The following is a 22,722-nucleotide window of genomic DNA, read 5'->3' as shown; positions in this document are numbered from 1 at the left end:
CAACCTCACCAATATGTCACCTGGTTCTGGAACTATGCTTTATAATAAGGAAATTATTTGTTTCCTAATGATTTCAGACTTTACCCATAAAATCATTAAGCCTGAAATTTCTTTTTCACGTTGTCTAGAATTTTCTTTAACACTATGGTGATTTTCCAAATTTCATCACACAATATAAATCACCGAAATGTTCTATTTATAAGCACAATATTTAACTATTCCTTGCTAAACAAACAGATTCAGTTGTATGACTTATAAGAATAATATAATTCCCATTACAAGGATATCTATACACAATTATCTTTTGATTTAAAAAAGCTTATTCTATGTTTAACACTTTCTCATTCCTAATCCTATAAATTGGTATTCCCTTTTGAGAGCAGACTTGAAAAGAATGGCCTTTTTTTTGGGTATTGCCTGCACATGCACCCAGTGTGTTTTTTAAGATGCAGGGTCTGGGACTTGAACCAGTCATGTAGGTCCAGGCATCTTTTTTTTTTTTTTTTTTTTTGAGAGGTTTTTGCTTATAGGGTGTGTGCGTTCACCAGATAGACAGAGAGAGACAGAAAAACAGAAAGCGAGAAATCACCCCCCAGGGGGGATGGCCACGCCGCAATCCCTTCTCCTCCACTCTCCTCTTGGGATCTTGGGCACGCATGCACACGCGCTGTCATGAGTTTTAAGCCACTGGGTCTGGGATGCGAACCGCGGTCGACTACATGGGAGTCCAGTGACATAGCCATTACGCTAACTGCTGGTCCAAGGTCCAGCCATCTTAATCTCCATGCCAACTGCTGGCCCCAATACACTTAAGTTTTAGAGGATTCTTTTTCTTTTCCCCACCAGAAAGCATGAGCACTTGGAGCAATAGACAGAACAGGAGAAAGCATCTTGCAGGGGGGTATGGTCATGCCTCAAGTCCTTTCTCCTCCATTTCTCCTCCATTTTTCAAGCCACCAGGGCTGAGATTTGGTCAATCATGTGTGATCTGGCTTCCCTGGGATCGCCCTCTTTTGCACACTTAAGTATATTTGAACCTAGTATTCTCTCATATATCTATGGATGTAGTCTACGGTTGATTCGAAATTTAGTATATTTTGAAGTGTTAATTCAAATTGGCATTATCTGGTACAAAGGATGCCAAATACAGAGTATCACAGATTTCCTGACTAACTGTCTACATGTAAAGTGACAATACCAGATGGGTGAGTACCTGGCTGTACCATCACAGGTGTTCGGATAACTGCTTTTCCGAGTGCTGACTGCTGGAGTGGTGTTCTAATCACCGTCACCCCAGGGCGGATCTGAGGCCCTGTGATTACCTATAAAGGACACACAGAAAGATGAGTTAAAACGTTTTTCAAACACTAAAGCACGATGAACTCAGAACACAAGATCTTTAAACATTCTATGTTGATAAAAACATCTACAGAAATGACAGGGACAATACATTTTAAATTATTGATACATTAGGCATAAGATGAAATATTGAGAAGAGAAAATTTAACCTAATTCAAATGAGGTCAAATTCCTAGCCACTAATACCAAGAAGAGCCAAGATACTCAAAGGAAGCCCACTGAGGCTCTGCGCTATCCCTACCACTCACTGGAAAGTGCTGAGTCCTATTTCTCTAAACTCTAACCTCTGTCAGAAAACAAGTGTCTTGTTATTGTGTTGAAGGAGACTAGAGTGCAGTTTCAATTTGTTAGGTTTGAAATATTTCCAAGTCTGTGAATTTTAAATCTCTTCCATAATCACTAGAAGCAAAGAAATGATGTGTCTCGTGTAATGTGTGCACATATGACCTGGTGACAAGCAGCTCAGTGCAGCAGGTTCTATTTTTCATTTTCTTTCTTAACTAGGGTGGCACATTTCCTCCACTGGTCCAGAGCTGTCTAGTGTTTTATGTGAAGGATTTGAAAAAAAAAAAAATCCTAGAAAGCAATTATTATTATTCATACACTGTAGTGTAATACTATTAATTACAATGAATACTTCGTGTATCCTTTTCACTTATCGGAAATGTAATGAATGGATTTTTTCATATTAGGACATTGTTACAGATTAAGTAAAAGGCAAAGGAGAAATTAGCTGGATTAATCTTGAAAGAGACCATTCCAAAAATTTCAACCTGATACGTACGACACTTCAGAACAAAGAAAGCCTGTCAAGAAGTCTTACTTGGGAAGTGCTTGTGGTGGCTCCGGAGGCCGAAGTATTGGGCCTAATGGTGACCGTTGCTGTCCTGGGCTGGAATGAAGTAAAGGTTTGCTGACTGGTACCTGTACTTGATGGAATGATACCCAGGACTTTCTGCTGGACTTGAACCACGCCTTGAAAAAGATGAAGGAACAGTGAATGAGTGTCCCACCAGTGAAAAGCATCGGGTGTTGCTTGGATTCTGAGGAGAAACTACGTGTGGCAGGGTTTTATAGTGGGCTACATAGAATGTGAGATCCGAGGACTGAGATCAGTGGAAAGGAAATGAAGAATAATGGCAACAGTATGAGCTGGCAAATGTGAATTAAAACTCTTCACATGTCCCTTACCTCCTTGTGTGGCTGGCACATTTACAGCGACAATCTTGCTGTTTGCAGGAAGTGGCAGTTTGGTAATTACTTTTCCTGCCATAGGGACTGGGCTGCCTGCAATGTGGAACGTCTGACCTGTGCTGGCAATGGTTGTAGCAGACGTGGCAGCCGTGCTGGTGGCTAATGGGGTATAAGACATTCAATAAGCTTTAGATTTAAAATAACCAGCAACGCAGTGACTTCTAGGCAGGGTACCGATGCATGAAATGTGGTTCATTTTGTATTTTTAATAAAAACATCCTCTCTACTCAAAGTGAACTATGTAGATGTTGAAAGTGAAATTATGTGAGAGAGGACTTTTGCCAATGTCATATCATGAATAGTATCTGTAACAAACCACCTGATACAGCTGGCTTGCTCAGTGGGCTGCAGAAGAAAAACAGTACCTAAAGAAATGTTTCATTTCAGTAGGTAAAGGACTGAAAATTCTCATTCCTGAATGAAAGCAATCTCTTATTTAATCCCAGTTGTATACCTGAATTGGACTGGCCTTGCTTAACCCATGTAGCAAAGGTCTGATGGAAGTTCTTGCTTTGCTGGAATGTTACTGGCGCCGGAGAGCCGACTTTAGTCGTCAGCACCATTTTAGTCCCAGCTGTGACTGAGCCACTGATGGGGGCCACCATGACTTTCTGTGCTGGAGACATGGTACTGGTCGTACTGCTTGTGGGGGATGTAGTAGAAGCTGCAATCACTGCAGGCTTCTGCTGCTCCAATCGTTTCTAAAAGAAGTCAGAGGGAAAAAATGTGAACCAAAGTAGTTCTAAATAAAATAACAACTTTCTGCAAGCAGTTCAGCCACAATTTCTCTCACCTTAAGATATTGCATTACATTTCCAAGATATTTTACTTTTGAAAGAAAATACAATTGTATAAATTTACCCTTGAATTTCTGGATGAAGGCAAAATTGTCATGTCTCTATACAACATACATTTCATTAAAGGCTCTGAGGTGTTTGAGACAAAATTGGAAATGATCAAATATAATATCTGGCCTATACAAATATCCCAGCTTTGAGAATGAAAATAAAAGGGCTGTGGGCCATCGTGTGGGGACAGGAACAGGCTGCTGCTCAGCACTGAGATTCAGTTCGGAGAGCAAACGATGGGAGCTACAAAAGGTTGGTTTCTCTGTTGAGTGGAATTATCTACTCATGAAGAGCATGCCAGTATTTAAAAACACTATTTAATCGAGCAAGTTGAAAATGATAAACAATTTTCTAGACTTCCTATTCAGTTCAAACATTTTTACAGAAAAATATCTGAGACTATTTAACAGAAAAATATCTGAGATTACTTTATAAAAAGTGGTGCAATCTTATTTTGTGCAATCTTATTTTTTAAGAATTATTTTATTTAACTTTATTCATCTGTTTATTTATTTTAAATTTGATCAGAGTGGGACAGAGTGAGAGAGAGCGAGAGAGTGAGAGAGAAGAAACTGAGAAACCAAGCTGCCAGGTCTGGAACTTGAACTGAGGTCAGCCATGTGGGTGTCCAGTGCCCTGAACCACCATGTGACCTGCTGGCCCCCTTGGAATGTTTTTTAAGCCACAGGTCTGGGACTCAAAATATGCAGTCGGCCATGTGGGACCCAGCTGCCTTAACCACCACACACTTACTGGCCCAGTAACCTTTTCTTTAGGTTCCAAATATTTCAACATATTTCCATTATGTACAGTATGGAAATGCTAAGACACTACCAGTGGTTTTCTCATCTTCAATTATAACAAACTCTTACAGAGTTTCATTATGACTTGTTGTTTTTTTTTTTTTTCATAGATTAGAGAGATTATCCAGACAAATCTTTTGCATTTAAAAATTATTTCGACAGGGACCAGTAGTTGGTGTAATGGCTATGTCGCTGGACTCCCATGTAGTCAACCACAGATCGAGTCCCAGGCCTGGTGACTTAAACTCACGCCGGGCGCGTGTGCGTGCGTGCTCAAGATCCCAAGAGGAGAATGGAGGAGAAGGGATTGCAGCGTGGCCATCCCCCCCTGGGGGGTGATCTCTCGCTTTCTGTCTCTCTTTCTCTCTCTTTCTGGTGAGCGCATGCACCCTATAGCAAAAACCTCTCAAAAAAACATTATTTCTAGAAACTACCAATGGAATTATAAAGATAACAAAGAAAATTTTCAACCATCTTCCAAGTGTGTATGTATGCCTGCTGGAATACCAGCTTAGTGTATCACAAAGCTTGAGTTATATTTACTGCTTGAGAGAGACAGACAGGCACCCTCGACAGTCTCATGCCCTGATCCCTTCCCCGCAACCTTCTAGTTTGTGAGGATCTTGGGCGCACATATGCACACACCCAGTGTGTTTCTGGTCAATCTGGAATGTGAACTCACGGTCAGCATGGCTGACCAGCACACGATCAAGTTAGCCAGCATGCTGGACCCAGCCTACTTTTACGTAACGAGTAGGATAGACGTGAGATCACGTCAAAAACCGCACGTAAATATGTAATTCCTTGTTCTTTTGGTGTGCATGTATTTGGCCAGAAATGAGTGTCTGTCATCTAGTGGGACGCCCCCACCTGCTGCATAGTTAACTGGGGCTGTTTTGAGAGAGCTCTTACTTGGGCCTTGAAGTCCATCACTTTCTTCTGTTCACTAACCTTAGCCTGTTGCTCAACGGCTTGTGCCTTTTCTTTCTCCACTCTGCAAGAAAATAAGGAGACACTTTCAGAAACGAGACCATTCGGCATTTGGGACCTAACACAAGTAAGATCTGGTTGACAAGGCTAGAATTTAACAATAAAATGCTTAAGTTAATATAAATTGACAAGTGAATAATATTAAACATTAGATATAGGATTTTAATAAGCTATACACAGTTAGCAATAAAATAAAAGGTGGGCTAAAATTAAGTAGGCCATCCTAAATAAATAAATAAAAGAAAGAAAGAATCGTCAATTCTTTAATTCTGATCCTTTAATTTTTTAATCTTCAGATACCTGACCACGTGTTAACTATTTCCTTACCTCTCAGCAAATGCCCTGATCTCCCATAATTCCAACTCTTCTTCTGCTACCCAGGTTTCAATAATAACAGGGCCAGTTTGCTTGGGTGTTTCTGGTCTCTTTGGCCGCAAAGCACTTGATCGAAGGCCTTTCCTCTGAGGTGTAGGTGTCTCTTTGGAAAAGAAAACAGAGTATTTTAGGCAACATAGCTACTAAAATAAGAGCCCTTCAACCAGCTCCTCTCATCTGAAAGGCAGTGGCTGGCAAACGTTTTCTTCCTAAAAAGTCAGGTGGTACAAATACTCTGGACTATGCAGGCCAGACGGTCTCTGTCACATCTACTCAATTCTGCCTCTGTATCATAAACAGAGCCAAAGACAGTACGGAAGTAAGCATGGCTGTCTCCAATTTGACTTTACTTACAAAAAGCAGGCAGCAGGGCAAGGGCTGAGGGCTCTGGTTTGCTGAGCCCTGAAATGTCAGACTACATAACCTCTTCTCTCTGCCGGGAATGCTACTCCTGCCCCGTTCTTATCTGACTTACACTGATTCTTCCTGAGATGTCAACATGGACACCACCTCCTTCACAAGCCTCGTGTTCCTTTCACCGGTGGGTAGTGTGCCCTCACCATGGACAACTATAGTAACATGTATTTCCCCATCTCAACACGGAGCAAAGGGATTTGAGAGGTACCAATCTAAAGGAGAGACCTGAAACTTTACAGTAGATCAAGATCTCTTTATAAGATTTTAAAAAGAAACAGGGCCAGCTGGTGGCATGATGAAGGTGGCTGTATCTCACATGGCTGAAAGCAGTTCAAGGTGCTTGTTCCCAAAATCCAAAGAGAAGAATAGAGTGGAAGGGACTATGGCATGGCTATCCTTCAAGGGGTGCTGTCTCAACCCCCCTCACTCATCTCTCTCCAGGAAGTATAAGCACCGTATAGCAAATTAAAAAATAAAAAAAAAGTAAAAGAAAACATTAGGATGGTACATGATCAACTGCAGTTTGAGTCCTGGATCTGGCTGCTTGAAACTCACAGGTACACGTGCATGTATGCCCAAAATCCTAAGAGGAGAGTGGAGAAGGGAATGTGGTGTGGCTATCCTCCCCGGGGGGTGATTTCTTGCGTTTCGTCTTCCTTCCCAGCAAGTGCATATACCCTATACCAAAAGTCTCTCACTCTCAAAAAGACTAAGAGGTTAATAAAAACAAAGTTTTCTCTTTTTAAAAATGTTTATTTATTTCTTCCATTAGTGAGAGAAGACAAAAAGAGAACAGCAAAAGAGATGAAAAGAAAGGGGGAGACAGCACCCCAACAGGGTCTTGATGCCATCTAGTCTTCAGCCAGCCCTGCATCACGTGCCCACATGTACCTGGCACACTCAAGAGATCTATGGAATCTGAACTGGGAACCTTCCTGTGGAACTGACCTGCAGAGCTTTGTGCTTCCCCACCATGTCACCCTCTGGCCCCCAGAAAACAGATTCTTCCTATTCCTTACCTTTTGGTGCTTCTGGAACTCCAATGGGGCAGATGATTTTCCTGATACAATATTCAGATCGAATGCCGTAAGGACCAACATCTCGCCTCTTAATTATTTCTGTTGTTGTGATTTCAGTTTCAGATGTTTCTATAGTGATTTAATTTACACAGTATTAACAACTACCCAAAGTCCTCACACAGTAGAAAAGTACAAAATATATAGTGCTTTAAAATAAAAGAGATACACACATGAGATCAACTTTTAGAAACACTTGATTAATTAAGGACTACAGGGTCACTGCTAGACTGTGACAATACTGACCTGCTTCCTCGCTGACAATGTCTAAACTGAACAAAATTCTACTGGGTGCAGCTTAGCTCCTGGTGGCAATACTCAGTCAAAATAATAAAAACCCTAGGGCAGAAGCAGCAGGCACAGAGTTCCAGAAGTCTCAGTTTAAGTGACTTATACTCTACAATAATAAATATTTTAAAAATTTAGACGGGTTCACATATAAGTGACTCACCTTATAACCTGAACCCCCCTACCCCTTGGCCCTCAGAAAGATGAACATGTTGCCAAACCTCAGCAAAACTGTGTTTCTATAATACAAGCATTTTATTAAATAAAAAACAGAGATTTTTAAAATTAAGTGACTGGTCAAGAGGTTTTTTTTTTTTTTTTTTTCCTTTTAGCTGGAGTAGAAAATAACCCTCCTTACCTGTCCGTGTAGTCCCTCCCCCAGGAGGAGCCTTGGCTGCCATGTCATCCCATCTCAAACTCGCCCACAGTAACCGTAACATTAGGCTCACTCCAGCTAAAGATTTTACCGTCTGAAGTCGGTATCTGAAAGAAAAACCATACATATATATTTATTTGTGTGAGTGTGCTTGTGCACACGTGCACACACACACACTCTCTCTCTACTAAAGAAGAATTGTGTTCCTTATCCTCATTACGACTTCCAGATTTGGATTAAGGTATTGTAAGCCTTTGGCATTATATGTACCTTAAAGAACTTTATGTTTACTGATATAACACGCACCTAACAACTTAGAAAGGGTCTTCAGTCACTTCGAATGCCATATAAATTTGTAAAGTGAGGACGTTTCATTGTAAGGTTGATATGGCTCCAACTTATGAAGACTATAAATTTAACCTAATTCCAAAATACCTTTTAGAAAATGTAGATAGGAGAACAAATTTAAAAAGTAAGTAATTATGTTCCTAAATGTCATAAAGAAGTTTGAAAAATTAAATCTTGACAAGTTTTTCCTGAAATGTAAAATTGAAAATACTTATATTTTCTCAAAACAAAACCAAAAACATCCAGCAAATCAAAGAGCTTTTCTACTATACAGAAATTCTGTATTCAAACAGTAGTTCTTCAAAACATGAACTACAGGGTGATGAATACTACTAACACCAACAACACCGGGACGACCTTAGTGCAGTCTGGCCCTCTACAATTTAATAAAACATCATTAGAAAAAGGATAATATTAGGGAACTTCAAAACAGAATTTAAAGACAAGTTTATTTAGGTACAAAAAAAGTTCTGAAATCCATGCCTAGTTTTCTCACAATACGCATTTTCCGTGAACTTGTTGAAGACCCACTGTACGGTGTTAATTACTTATCTACAAACAAAAGACTCCGCATTCATTTTTTGGGATAAGTATTGTGCATGAAATGATTGAACAGCTTAGATAATCTTTTTAAAATAGTACTAAAAACATTATTATTTTTTTAAATTTTCTCAGCTATATTATTTCCTACAATGGAATTAATCAGAAAACATCTGAGAGCAGCTCTAGGCTGTCAATTCACCATTAGGATCTTTGTACAATCAAATACTTCGTTGACCTTTTCACACTATTTAAATGAACTTATTAATTGACTGCAGGGTAGAAAAAGTTTCTAAAGCAAAAATAACTTCCTTCTCCAACAGTGGAAGAAGGCTCTTCTTAGGCAGTTCTTTTTATTAACTAACATCAAGTGACTAAGATGAACAATGTGGGAAAGGGAAAGCTCTAACCAAAAAGTTGCCACAGCTGTTTAACTTCCCCTTTTAACTTGTGACACCATTATTTTATTTTACTTTTCTCCTTTTTTTAATTTGCCAGGGGATGTGTGTGCCCACCATATATATATAGAGAGAGAGTGACAGGGGAGAGAGAAAGTGAGAAGCATCCCCATGAGGCACTGCAATCCCATCTCCATTTCTCCCTCCTTTCAGGATTGTGGGTGTGCGTGCACACGCACCAGGACCGAACAGCTCGGTAGGCCACATGGGATCCAGCCACCTTAACCATCAGGCCACTGGCTGATCCAGCATTATTTTCTTTGTTGTGTTATCACCCTCTGAGTCCTCTGACCTGGTCAGAGTAAATCTTAAATTAGAGGGGAAATGTTAACTATGCAGGGAGAGGTCTGTCACTTCCAGACCACACCTTATAGAAATTCTCAGGGCAATTTGGTCTCATGGGAGAAAGCAAACCAACAGTTATTGGCAAAGAATTCATTCTTATTATTTCCCCCAATCACTCTCCATGGTCAAAGAATGACTTCAAAGCGTTTCTATATTAAAATAGAAATAACACCAGGGAGGAAGAAGACACCTCACACAGTAACATCCTGCTTATTCTTGCCATCATTCCAAAATATCTACATGTCTCTGGTCAGACTGAGTGAGAGGAGCTGGGGACACAGACATGAACTAGAGCATCTGTCTCTCTGTGTTCTCGAGGAGCAGAAAGTACAATGGAGGGCCATTGGGCTCAGGGATGGAGCCAGAGCTTGGCTAAGAGTCTCATGGACAAGCTAAAGATGTGGGGTGCTGACTTCAGGTAGGGGGCATACATATGCTACGGAGAAAAGTGTGCAAGAATACACACCTCCTCCCAGAAACAGCATCTAGTGTGTTATGGCTAGATGAATAGGGTATGGGGTGCAGTTAGAGATATGAAGCTGGCATGAGCAAGCAAGGCAGCAGCCAGAATATGCTGGACCAGCCTGGAAGATAAAAGGGCACTGGGGACGATGTGTATCAAGGTCTCCGAGAGTTACAGGACACTGGACAGGGTTAAAGGGCAGTACGCCTTACAGCTGTGATCTACCAGTGACAAAGCCTTGCCCCTCCCCTCCCTGCCTGAGCCAGCAAGTCTCCCAGCTCAGTCAGAATAGTTACAGGACAGGGCATTGCGGGGAGACCCTTCTAGCAGCACTGTGGAGGACAACTACCAAGTGATAATGAAACAGAATCAGGGCCAGAGGAAATGTAAGGGGATGGCCATGCGGAGGGAAAAAAGAAGGCCTAAGGAGTCTATGAGATGTTCTACTTTCTCAATATTGCTCAGGCTTAATATTAAATTGATAAAGATTGTATGTGTGCCTTTGGCATTCTTAGTTTCTACTCTAAACATCAGACGTATTTTCTTAAGTATTAGTTATTAAAAAATCCATTTCACCTGGATGTTTCTATAGTAACACATTTTTCAAAATGCATTTCTAAAGTCAAGAATAATTTACATATTCACCCATGCCTACATGAATCCTGAGTTTTTCTCAACTCCAGCAAGTTAAGACCTTAGCATACATTTGAAGGCAATACCTTTATGAAATTTGCAGGAAGGCATTTCCTTCCATTACAAATGAAGGTAATTAACTAAACAAATGCAAATTGTGCCACAGTGCATATTAAAACATAGTAATTTGAGGCTCCTGAAACCCAGCCTTGCAGTAAAGGGCCCTGAACACTTGATCAGGACTGATGACTAGTTCTGGAGTTAGAGAAGAGTACTTCCCAGGTGAGCCTACCTTTCATGTCAAATAGAAAAGAGCAGAAAGGTTGGCCTCCACAACTGCCAGGTTATTTTAACTAAAGTATCTGTACATAGTAACTTTTCCAGTGGGAAAGAAGTTACCTGCAGGACAGTCAAGGATACATTTTGGGACCGCTCTCAATGAAGAAAGCAGAAAAGTGCAGAGTAATCCTACAAATCCATGAACTGTAATGAAGAGTTCCTTGATTCCCTGCAGGATTCTGCAAATCCTTCATTGCAGGCCCTGCAGAGAAATTGTACTTTTCAGCTGTCTCTATTGAATGTGTAATGGAGTGATGATATTTTATTTAAATCAAAAGATGAGTTATAAAAAACTTGGTCAAACAAACTATGACTGGCTGTAATAATAAATTAATTCCTTTATAGAAAGTACTTATTTACATTCCTTGTTGGTCTTTTCTAACACTGACTCTAACAAAAAGGAAACAAAAAAAGTGTGATTTTTTAACTTACAGAAACTGGAAATATATTAAAAGACACACAGAAATGAAACCTAAAGAGAAATAAATGAAGTTTGCTCAGAAACTTGCTGAAATAATAACTTCAGGATCCTAGCAAAAACTAACTGCAACTAAGATCCATCCTGATTTCTAAGTCATATTCTCAGAACAATTAGGTTTTCAATGCTCATTCCATCTTAACTGTAAGGGTGAAAAGACAAAAAGACATGAAAAAGACAAAGCAAGAACAACTATGTGAAATGTGATATAGTAATTAAGTACTACCCTGGAATATACGAATACTGGGCATTATTCCCAACTCTGTCCCTCTGTAGCCAGAGGCAAATTATTTTACATTTATAAAAAGAAAGAATTGTTAAGATCCCTTCCAAATATAAAACTATATGATTTCACAGCTGCCAACACTATCCATTTATGATTCATCCCCTAAACCTAAAATACCCAGATAATTTTAAATTTAAGAACTATTTCTGGGTTTCAAAAAATTTCTAAGGAATCTTAGAAAATACCTTTACTTAAATAATTAACAGAGAATTACAAAACAATGTTTATCATGCAAGTAAATTATGTTAGAAGCTTTTCACGTTATGATGAACTTAAAAAATTTACAGGAATGTTTCCTTATGTCTTACATTTCTATAGATTACCTTATAGAAATAAAATATACACATTCTGGAAAACTGGTGAGTATCCAATTCTGTGATCATCTTGTTCCCAGAGCAAATGTATAAATACACCTTGGAAAGTTAGACCACAAAAACCACTATATTTGACATGTTCCTTTTGTCTTGTGACAGAATTTTAATTGTCTTTAAACATTTTTCCCTAGGTCAACTTTAGTACCTACCGGCTAGCCAAGTTCAAAGCTTTCTGAATCTTATTTCCATAACTAACTCTGGCCATTAAATATATACTTCTCTGTCTTCTATCATCTCATTTTCAAAAAGTGAGATAGTCTTATGAGATCATTGTTTTAACCCCCCCAGATACATTTTAAAGGACATACCTCCAAGTGATACCAAAGGTTGGTCTAGGAGAAGGATATGGCCATATATCCAAGGCAGGTTTTGCATTGTAATTAAAATAGGGGACTTCCCGGATGCCTCCTTTTCTGGCCAGCTTTTTTAAGTCATCATTAGGCAAAACAAATATGCTCTTCTTGCTGCTCTTGGTAATAAACTTTCTATAGGATGGCAGAGCTGTACCTGAACGAGTCTTCTTCGGTCTTGAGAATTTCATCAATTTCACTTTATCTCTGGTGGAGTACTCTTTGCTCACAGTCATGGATGTCACCAGCGTGCCTCCTGAGGTGGTCAGAGAGTCTGTCACAGTCGTGGTGACCACAGTTTTGCTCTGCTCCTTTACAGAGATGATGTCCTCGCTGCCTGTGGAGGGTGTGGAAAGCTTTGTTACTGTGGTGGTGGTGGTTGTGACAGTAGATTTGGCACAATTTTCTGTGGAAGAGACCACCGTCTGCTTGTCGCCTTTTGCTACCTTGATCACAGTTTTGGATTCTGTGGCCACCGTTGATGTCATTGTGGTGACTTCTGTAATGACTGTTTTTCTTTTAGACTCCCCATTGACATTTTCATCTTTGTTGGTGGGCAGACTATTTTCATCGATGAAATCGTTACTGAGGTTAGATTCCTCTCCAGAAATAACAGGTGATGGGGTAACTTTCTTCACTTCCAAGGTTTCAATTTCCATATCTTCTACCTGATGAACTAAATTGCTTTCCGGATGAGATGGTGGAACAGTGGTGACCTGTGAACCGTCTTTGGTGGATGGCAGGGTCTCAAGGCCATCTTGGTAGTCACCTTCAGTATCTGAAGAACTCAGTAAATGTGACTTTGTTTCCAAGTTGTTTTTTTCATTAAAATCTTCCATGATGACATCACCGTTGATAAATGGCTTTATAGCAGACTCTTTACTAGTCAGTGACTTAATATCATTTTCAGGGATTATTTTATTTATATTATTGACCTTTGGTTCAACATTACTACTTACTACTTTACTCTCAGAGATTTCTTTCAAACATTCACCTTTCAAATATACTTTAGGTTTATTATCTTTTCCATTTATTTGAAATGTACTTCCTCTTTGTCCTTTCTTTTCAGACTCTCGATTTTCACTATTCTTTTTCTCAGTGACACTTTTTAGATTTATCTGATCAATACATTTATTAACTGGTCTCTCCTCTAACTTCTGCTGCTGGTTTGGTGTTTTCCCATTTGCTTCAGGTGCCTTATCCTGCAGCCTGTCTTCACAGTTTCCAGTGGACTTATCAGAAACAAACTCACATTTCAATGGCTCCAAGCCTTCAATACCTTGTTCTGGAGTTATGAACTGTTCAGAAATACTTTCGTTGCTATTCTGAACAATCATATCTTCTTCACTGCTATCCTGAATAGACATAGTATCAGAACTATTTTCTAAAGTGCTATTATATTCAGAGTCACAGCCCAGTTTTCCTTCAAAGTCCACTGCTTTTGACAAAGATGAGACATCTTTGTCACTGGTACTTTTAGGTACTGATGGAAATAAAGCGCTCTTATTAGAAACAATGGGATCACTATCCTCCTGCAAGAGTGTCTTTTTGTTCTTATAGATCAAAGTACCAATATCATCTGCACTGGCTAATTTAGAGTCGTCAATGAGAAAATCACCTCCTTTTGTTTTAATCTTACTGGGTTCCTGGCCTTTAACGGAAGTTTCAGAGAGACTCTCTTCTGTATCATTTTCAACAGAATTTTGTTTCTGACAGTTTGTCTCTGGGCTCTGAATGGAGACATCATCTAACACTTGATCTTTGGGGTAAAGTTTGTCTGTGGTGTGATTAGAACTGTTGATTCCAAGACTCGAGGAATCACTTTGTGAACATCTCTGAGTCAAGTCATCGCCTTTATCACTGCTTGCATTAGGGCTTTGCTCTTGTTTAAGCAAGTCGCTTTGACACCCTTCTTTTGCTTTTGGTATTGGTGACTCAGAGAGATTTTTCAAAGAACTTGCAGAAGCCTTTCCAATACCCTTAACTCCACTCTCCAACTTAATTTTTTCGAGGCGTTGTTTTTCTTCCAGTGTAAACTGTTTAATTCTCCTTTCAAGAAGTCCATCTAGTTTGGATGATTTAATTTTCTTTTTATAACTAGTCCTTAGATGAAAACCCTCACTGACATTGATCACATCTATTTGAGAATTATCATGACAATTTATATGGGACACTGTTTTCACATCGTCTATTTCCATTGGTTCTTCCTTGAGGGATTTATCATTGTCAGAATCTGAAAGTTCTGTTATATCTGTGAAACAAAGACATTTACATAAATGTAATTTTTACTTTGAAAGGATAAATTGCTAAAAAAAAATTTTTTTAGTATTATTTTTACTTAATTTTATTTATTTATTTACTTATTTTAATTGACCAGAGAGGAATAGGACAAGAGAGAGAGAGAGAGAGAGAGAGAGAAAGAGTGAAAGTAACCCGACAGGTCCGGGACTCGAACCATAGCTGGTCATGAGGGAGTCCAGTGCCCTTAACCACCATGTTACGTGTTGGTCCTGAAAATACTTTATTTTTAAAAACTAAATATTAAATTAAATAATTCATTTTTGCTGCAGGGCACAAGTGCTCACGAGAGAGAGACAGGGAGACACAGAAAGAGGGGAAAGTGAGAAAGCAAGCTGTTAGCTCTGGGACTAGAACCATCCTTGGCCATATGGGAGTCTAGCACCTTAATCACCATACCACCTACTGGCCCCAATATTTTTGTTTTTAAAACTACCTTTTTTTCTTGTTTTTAGCCTAGAGCTGAAATATAAATATATTTCAAAGTTCTTAATTATGACTGAAACAGATCAACAGATAAGGGCTAAAATTTAAAATAGTTTAAAAAATACACATATTCCAAATATCTAAAGATCCCTGATTCTTAGTAACTGTAAGTGATGGAATGCTCTAATGAAAAATAACTTAGTATGGGAGAAGCTAGTGCAAAATTTCATACAATCTTTTACAGTTACACAGTATCTTTAAGTATATGCATTATGTATGCAAATTCCTCAAATGTTAAACCTCAAAAAGTTAAACACCAAGATACCACATGATCCAGTAATGCAATTCCTAGGTATACCTCCAAGAGAAGTGAGAATAAATGTCCAAAAAAAAATCTTGTACATGGGGTGTCAGCAGGTGGCATGGTGGCTACGGTGCTGGGCTCCCATATTGCTGACTACAGTTTGAGTCCCAGACCTAGTGGCTTGCTTTTTTACTTTCCCTCTATCTATCTCTTTCTGGTCAGAGTAAAAAAAGAGAGAATAACAATGAATAAAATATCAAATAAAATGATTCTTTAAAAAAAAAATGTGTACATGAATATTCATAGAAGCATTATTCACAATAGCCAAAAAGTCCATCAACTGAAAAATGAATAAAAAATGTGGAATATCCAGACAATGGGATATAGTTTGGAAATAAAAAGTAATATAGTATTGATACATGTAACAACATGGATAAATCTTTTTTTTTTTAAGAATTATTTTATTTAACTTCATTTATTTATTTATTTCAATTTGACCAGAGAGAGACAAAGTGAGTGAGTGAGATAGAGAAAAAGAGCAAGCTTCCAGGTCTGGGACTGAAACCACGGTCATCCATGTGGGAATCCTGTGCTCTCAACTACCACGCCACCTGCCAGCCCAAACATGGATTAATCTTAAAAACACTATGCAAGTAGGAAAAGCCAGCCACAAAGGACCCATATTGTCTGATTCAATTTATATGGAAAGTGTAAAATAAGTAAATCCATAAACACAGAAAGTAGACTGGTGGGCTGCTGGCAATTTAGGGAGGATTGGAAAGTGACTGCTAATGGGTATGAAGCTTTCTTTTGGGGTGATGAAAATGTTCTAATATTGACTGTGGTAATGGTTAAACAACTCTGTGAATATAACTAAAACCACTGAGTATACACCTTAATTGCGAGAATTACACATGGACGGTGTATGGATTACGTGTCAGTACTGCTGTTATCAAAATAAGACAATCCAGTACCTGTCCTGTTTGGGAACCTGATCCAGGACACGCCTATCACCCCAGGTGCCCTCCATACTTGACTTTCCTTACCTTGGTCCGTCTTCTCAGTAACCCTGGAGATATCCATTTCACTTTGGTCTGATCCTTTTGCATCATCTGCATCTGAATCTTTTACCTCGCCTTTCTCAGAATCAGGTTCTGTTTTTATTTTTTTTGGACTTCGTGGACTTTTTCTTTTATCTGATTCATCCATATTTTCGTCCATATTATTTTTGGCTAAAAAGAACCACATATATGGTAATTATAAGTTATTTCTAATATTAGCAATTTATGTAATATATCTAATTAGTGGGAGTAATCAAATATTTTCCAACCAGTTACACATCATTTTTTGAAATTATAACAATATTTCAAGGTACTATATACTTTCTTATAGGCTGGTTTGATCTAAGGTATAATAGGAATGACTACATTTTAGATGGTTTTCAGAAAATGTGTGTATGAAAAGATGATCTCAACCTGTTCAATGATTCCAGAAAATCTGCAAGGTAGTTCCTAACATGCTTTGTGTCATAGAACCCTGTTAGAACTGGATACCCATTATGATCTTCTACCTGGAAAAAAAGGAGGTATTCAAATTTTTCTAATATATGTCAATAGATTCCTGGGCCTCTTCAAATTCATCCATGAACTGCGAGTCAAGAACACTTAAGTCTATATCACAGAATAAAAGACTCAAGATTAATAAACAGATGTAATACGTGACCTTGTTTGGACCTGATCTACTGCCAACAGTAAAAAGTTCTGTTTAACACAATGAGGGCAATTGGAATGTGGGCTGGGAATCAGAGGATTAGTCTGTGAATTATCTATTTGCCAAATGTGCCAACAGCATGATGGTGACGGGGGAAAAAGTCTATTTCAGTTAGAGACATATACTGCACTACTTTTCATAAAATAATACGATCAGGGACCAGCAGTTAGTGTAATGGCTATGTCGCTGGACTCCCACGGAACCAGTGGCTTAAAACTCACGCCAGACGCATGTGCATGTGTACCCAAGATCCTGAGAGGAGAACAGAGGAGAAGGGATTGCGGCGTGGCCATCCCCCCTGGGGAGTGATTTGTGATTTCTCGCTTTCTGTCTCTCTGTCTCTCTCTATCTGTCTGGCGAGCGCACATGCCCTATAGCAAAAACCTCTTAAAAAAAAAAAAAAGAGAAAGAAAGAAAGAAAGAAAGTAGCAGAAAAAAAAATAAGATGATCTTTGGGATTTGCTTTACAATGCTGCAGGACAGGGCCAGCCAGTGGTGTGATGGTTAAGGTAGCTGAATCCCAAATGGCTGACTATGCATTTCAAGTCCTGGACCTGACAGCTAGAAAAACACGCTGGGCTCCTCTGCATGCCTAAAATCCCAAGAGGAAAATGAAAGAGAAGGGATTCTGGCATGGCCGTCCCCTATGGAAGGTGCCTTTTCTCTCTTTCCAGCCCTTTCTCTGGTGAGTGAATGTGCCTACAGCGAATTATAATAAATAAATAAATAAATAAATAAATAAGACAAAAAAATATACTACAGGATTAAAAAAAGTGAGCAGTGACAACTAGAACAAGAGGGATAGAATTTTCCTCACTGCTTGACACTCAGGGGGGTTTGGTTATATGGGAATTTGTCATGGTATTCTCTTCACACTGTGTAGTTTCAAATTTTCTATAATAAAGGGACAAAAAAAATCAATCCCTAAAAACCAGAACTACAGGGGCCAGTAACTGGCATGGTGGTTAAGGCACTGGACTCCAACACAGTTAACCACAGTTTGAATCCCGGACCAGGCAGCTTGAAAAACACTTCAGGCACATGTGCATGCGTGCGTGCCCAAATTCCCAGGAGAAAATTAGAGGAAAAGGAATTGGCTCCTTCAGAACACCAGGGGATGATTTCTCACTTTCTCTGTTTCTTTCCCTTGAGTGGATACACACAAGCCTTGTTCAAAAACCTTCAAAAAAAAAAAAAAAAAAAAAAAAAAAAAAAAAAAAAAAAAAAAAAAAAAAAAAAAAAAAAACAAAAAAAAATAAGAAAGAAAGAAAAAACAAGAACTACGGTCCAGATGAGTATTCCGGGGCTGCAGAGGCACTGATCTACTCTGTATTTTCCGCTTCACTTAAACCTAAACATCCCTAAGGACTTAAGAAGATATCCTTATTTTGTCTTTGAATAAATAATTTCCTTCAGAAAGATTTGACGCAAAGAGCAGAAAACACAGTAACTGTCAAAAGAAAAGGGAACTGGCAAGAACAGAATGACAGAAAGGGAAGCTTGTCATGCTTGGACATTATAAGTCACAAAAGGATGAAAAACTAAACCGATGCCTTCCTTATTCAACACTTGTGAGTTATTTTACGACAAATGGGCAGTATTGTGTCAGTGTTTTCAAGCTGCTCAAGAAAAGCTTTAGATGTCAGTGGTACAAGCAATAAGACTCTTTCTGGTGACGGCGCATGTGCTCACCAGTGAGAGAGACAGAGATGGTAAAAGGGAAAGTGAAAAATCACCCGCCAGGGGGAATGGCCATGCTGCAATCCCTTCTCCTCCATTCTCTTCCCAGGACCTTGGGTATGCAAGCACATGTGCCCCGCATGATTCTGAAGCTACTGGGTCCAGGACTCGAACTATGGTTGGACTTGTGGGAATCAAATGACATAACTGCTATGCTATCTCTGCTGGCCCAAACATCTTCTATGGTGGGAAGCATGCTGATATATAAAACAAAAAGCTATAACATGTTTCAGTATTTTCCCCTATTAAAGGTTTTCCTAATGTAAAGAATTCCATACATAGCCTTTACTGGAGCCTAAAAATGGATGTGCCACACAAATGTACCAGGTCAGAGCTACACTAGAGGTTAGGGATGAGCACAAAACCAGAAGCCAGACATGTTTAATGCTCTGGTCTTCTGGGGTCAAGTTGAGTACCTTCTCTGAGCCTCATTTCTGTTTTCAACCATCGGTACACCTCCATCACAAATGCAGACGAGATTAGCCATTTGTATGGGGACGCATCACCCTGACCTTATAAGCTGGTGGTTCCTATCACTGTCACCGTCACTGCCACTCCCACTCTAGGCTAGGCCAGCACCCTGGAATTACATGCACTGCTGCTTTCTTCTCTGCGTCTGCCTGACGGGAAAGGCTTTATTTATATAAAAAGGCCAACTTGGTGCCTGACTGAAGAAAGGCCCAGCATCTAAACAACTGAAAAACTTTTGCCGAGCAAAGTAGATGTAAAGTAAATGTGTGAAGGATTAAATATTCTGTATAACGACCATGTGGATTTCATTATAGAGGTCAAACTAGGTCAGATGCAATTAAACAAACAGCTCTACATAATTCTAAATGTTGCACGGGTAACTGGTGTAACAAAATGGTAATAAAAGAAATTGTAATGATTTTTAAAATGTATTATAATGAATACTTAATATGAATATAATTAAATAATAGCATGAAGTATTGAATACATCTATTTGGCAAACAGAAATATTTATTGAGCATCTACTACATTTAAAATGCTCCTGGGCCCTATAAAATAAATTCTAGTGAGTCTTATGAAATACATATTTTTCTTGTTAGAGAAATCAATGACAACTTTTCTACACTGACAGTTTCACTCATCTTACCACTTCAATTTACCAGAGCCATTCATGAAGATGCCAAACCAGTTAGCTTGGTAAGTATGTAATACTAACTGCACTAGAGCATCTCCTCACTTAGGTTTCAAGGCAAAGAACACATCACAGTATGAATTAGCAAATTATATGGATAGCTAACAGAATTGCTTTTGCAAACTGCTTGGATGACAAACGAGAGACCGTGTGGTAGAAAGCATGAAAGAGAAATGCGCGTCAGGAGACATGGGGTCTAGCCAGGGTTCTAACACTCCCTACCTGTGTGAACTTCAGTGTGTCACTTCCTATCTCCATGAAATAATTAGCTTGTTTAACATGAGTTTAAAAAAATATCATCTCTTAAAAGGGCAGACCTCAAGAGTTCAGCGATTATAAGTACAGAAGCTTGATAGCAGTAGAACTGAATTAATAGTTCATTTATGTGAAAGTGGCATAAAGTCCTGTATCTCTTCCTTTTGCTACGTTACACATACAATAACGCCAAGGTTACCAGGTATGTGATTCCTCAATCAGTCAACCAGTACTGCAAGTTTTCCAAATACAGTAATTAGGTGTCTGAGTCCATATTTTAAAAATAAATTCTATAGCCAGCAGATGGGATGGTTGTTAAGGCACCTGGGTCCCACAAGGTCAACTGTGTGGTTAGAGTCCTAGATTCTGCAGCTTAAAAAATATGCAAGCCCCAAATCCCAAGAGTTATCGATAATGGAGAAGGGACTGCAGTGTGCCTATCCTCCTTAAGGGATGACTTCTCACTTTCTCTCTCACCACAGAGAGCACCCACTCTGTAACAATATTACCTTGTGCTCGCTGGAGAGACAGACAGAAAGCAAGAAATCACTCCCCCGAGGGGACGGCCATGCCACATTCTCTTCTCTTTGATTTTCCTTTCGGGATGTTAGGTGCGCAGGCACAAGTGCCTGGCGCTGAGGGTTTTTTTTCAAGTCACCAGGTCTGGGGCTCAAACCATGGGTGACCACGTGGGAGTCCACTTATGTAACCATTATGCCATCTGCTGGTCCCATTCTAGACACTCTTAAACTGAAATCCTAGAAATCAAAATCATGTGTAAAAAGGTAACGTTTAAAAGTTCGGAGTTTATAGAGCCAGCAGATGGTATGGTGGTGAAGGGCTCTGGATTCTCACATGGCCGACCATGGTTTGAGTCCCGGACTGGTAGCTTGCTTTTTCACTTTCTCCCCACATCCACTCTTTCTCTCTTGCTCTGTCTCTGGTCAAATTAAAACAAACAAACAAATAAATAAAGTTAAATGATTTATTTAAAAACTAATTTTTAGGGGCCATCAAGTGGTATGGTGGTCAAGGGTGCTGGACTCCCACATAGTTGAAAGCAGTTTGAGTCCCGGACCTGGCAGCTTGCTTTCTCACTTCCTCTCTCTCACTCTGTCCCTCTCTGGCAAAACTAAAATAAATAAATAAATGAATAAATAAAAATAAAAAGTTTGGAGTTCATAATTAATAAACGACATTAGTGATGATGCACATTCTATTCAAAATTTCAGAAAAAGCTTTTTATCAGAAATACGGCCAATATTCTACAAATGTATAGAAATAATATTAAATAAGAAATGATAACACAGGGAAAATAATTTTAATTACTTACTTTCTTCTAATGACTTTCTGTAATTCACATTAGTATTGCCTGGCAATTTAGGAATAAACCTATACACATGAGTTTTACTAATCCAGCTCCAGCCACCATAGCCTGTCACTCTGTACTCCTCTCCTTTCTGTTTCCAAACCTGGCATAAATGAAAACATTCTGATTAAACAACAAGAATGATGACACTTGTGTAGCATGTGTGGTTTCAACATTTCTACCAAATAAAATTTACCAATCAATGTAATTTCCGTTGGGAATGAAAAAACATAATACACCTTCCTAACATGCAAAGCTTAGTGTGATTTTACAATTTCATAACAATTTCAACCAAGTAGTCTCATAACCCTCTTACATTCAAAGACAGCTATCCTTACAAAATTACTAGAAAGGTGGCACATGCACGTTATAGAGTACTACTCAATCATAAAAATCAATGAGCCCTGCTCATGTTATACAAAGCAGATGAATATATAAAATTTAATGCTAAGCCAGACTTCGAAAGACATAGTATGTCCCCACTCAATATATACCGACTGTCTACACTCTGGCAGAAATCGTTAAGATTCAAGTAGTAATGGAATTTTATGGATGACAACATGCATGATTAAGCCACTAAGCAGTTTACTCTAGAGGGGAAACCACATTTAGTACGTTGTGATGATGCTCAGGGAATGAATGTAAATTAAAGAAAAAAAAATTCAGAAAAAAAAAAATACTAAAACTGTTACCAAAATTTAAAGAAAAAAACTGTGTATTTGATGACCATAGTAAGCTATATAGCCCCAGCTAGGTACTATTTTATAGTATGTTCACTCTACTCACTGAGGTTTATGCCTAAAGTCAGACATAGGTTCTTGTATATGTATGTATCAGCTGTGCTTGCTATTGCAAATATTTAGACAAATTAAGTTCATTAGCAAATCAATTAAATGGGGGGAGGAAGGCATAGAAAGCAATCATGGAAACCAGAGACAAAGGGAAGAGGGTGGGACATGGCAGAGGGTTAGGGATAGGGAATCAAGGATGGCAAAAAA

General features: G+C 38.9%; 1 protein-coding gene across 2 annotated transcripts in view; it reads right to left on the bottom strand.

The window, feature by feature from the left end:
* Positions 1–22,722, bottom strand: part of BPTF (bromodomain PHD finger transcription factor) — a 158,151-nt gene that overhangs the window by 39,559 nt on the left and 95,870 nt on the right. For both annotated transcript variants that reach the window (XM_006146777.2, XM_027771167.1), the window contains 10 exons: positions 21,689–21,827; positions 16,475–16,660; positions 12,359–14,651; positions 7,769–7,893; positions 7,066–7,194; positions 5,582–5,732; positions 5,216–5,258; positions 3,068–3,314; positions 2,183–2,334; positions 1,214–1,322 (listed from right to left, as the gene is read on the bottom strand). In XM_006146777.2, the coding sequence (XP_006146839.1) occupies positions 1,214–1,322; positions 2,183–2,334; positions 3,068–3,314; positions 5,216–5,258; positions 5,582–5,732; positions 7,066–7,194; positions 7,769–7,893; positions 12,359–14,651; positions 16,475–16,660; positions 21,689–21,827 (3,574 nt within the window). The remainder of the gene's footprint in view (positions 1–1,213; positions 1,323–2,182; positions 2,335–3,067; positions 3,315–5,215; positions 5,259–5,581; positions 5,733–7,065; positions 7,195–7,768; positions 7,894–12,358; positions 14,652–16,474; positions 16,661–21,688; positions 21,828–22,722) is intronic.

This window comes from Tupaia chinensis, unplaced genomic scaffold (assembly GCF_000334495.1).
Source record: "Tupaia chinensis unplaced genomic scaffold, TupChi_1.0 Scaffold000187_1, whole genome shotgun sequence".
Taxonomy (NCBI): Eukaryota; Metazoa; Chordata; class Mammalia; order Scandentia; family Tupaiidae; genus Tupaia; species Tupaia belangeri.
Note: the sequence above shows the minus strand (reverse complement) of the source record. Positions and strands in the feature narration are given on the sequence as shown.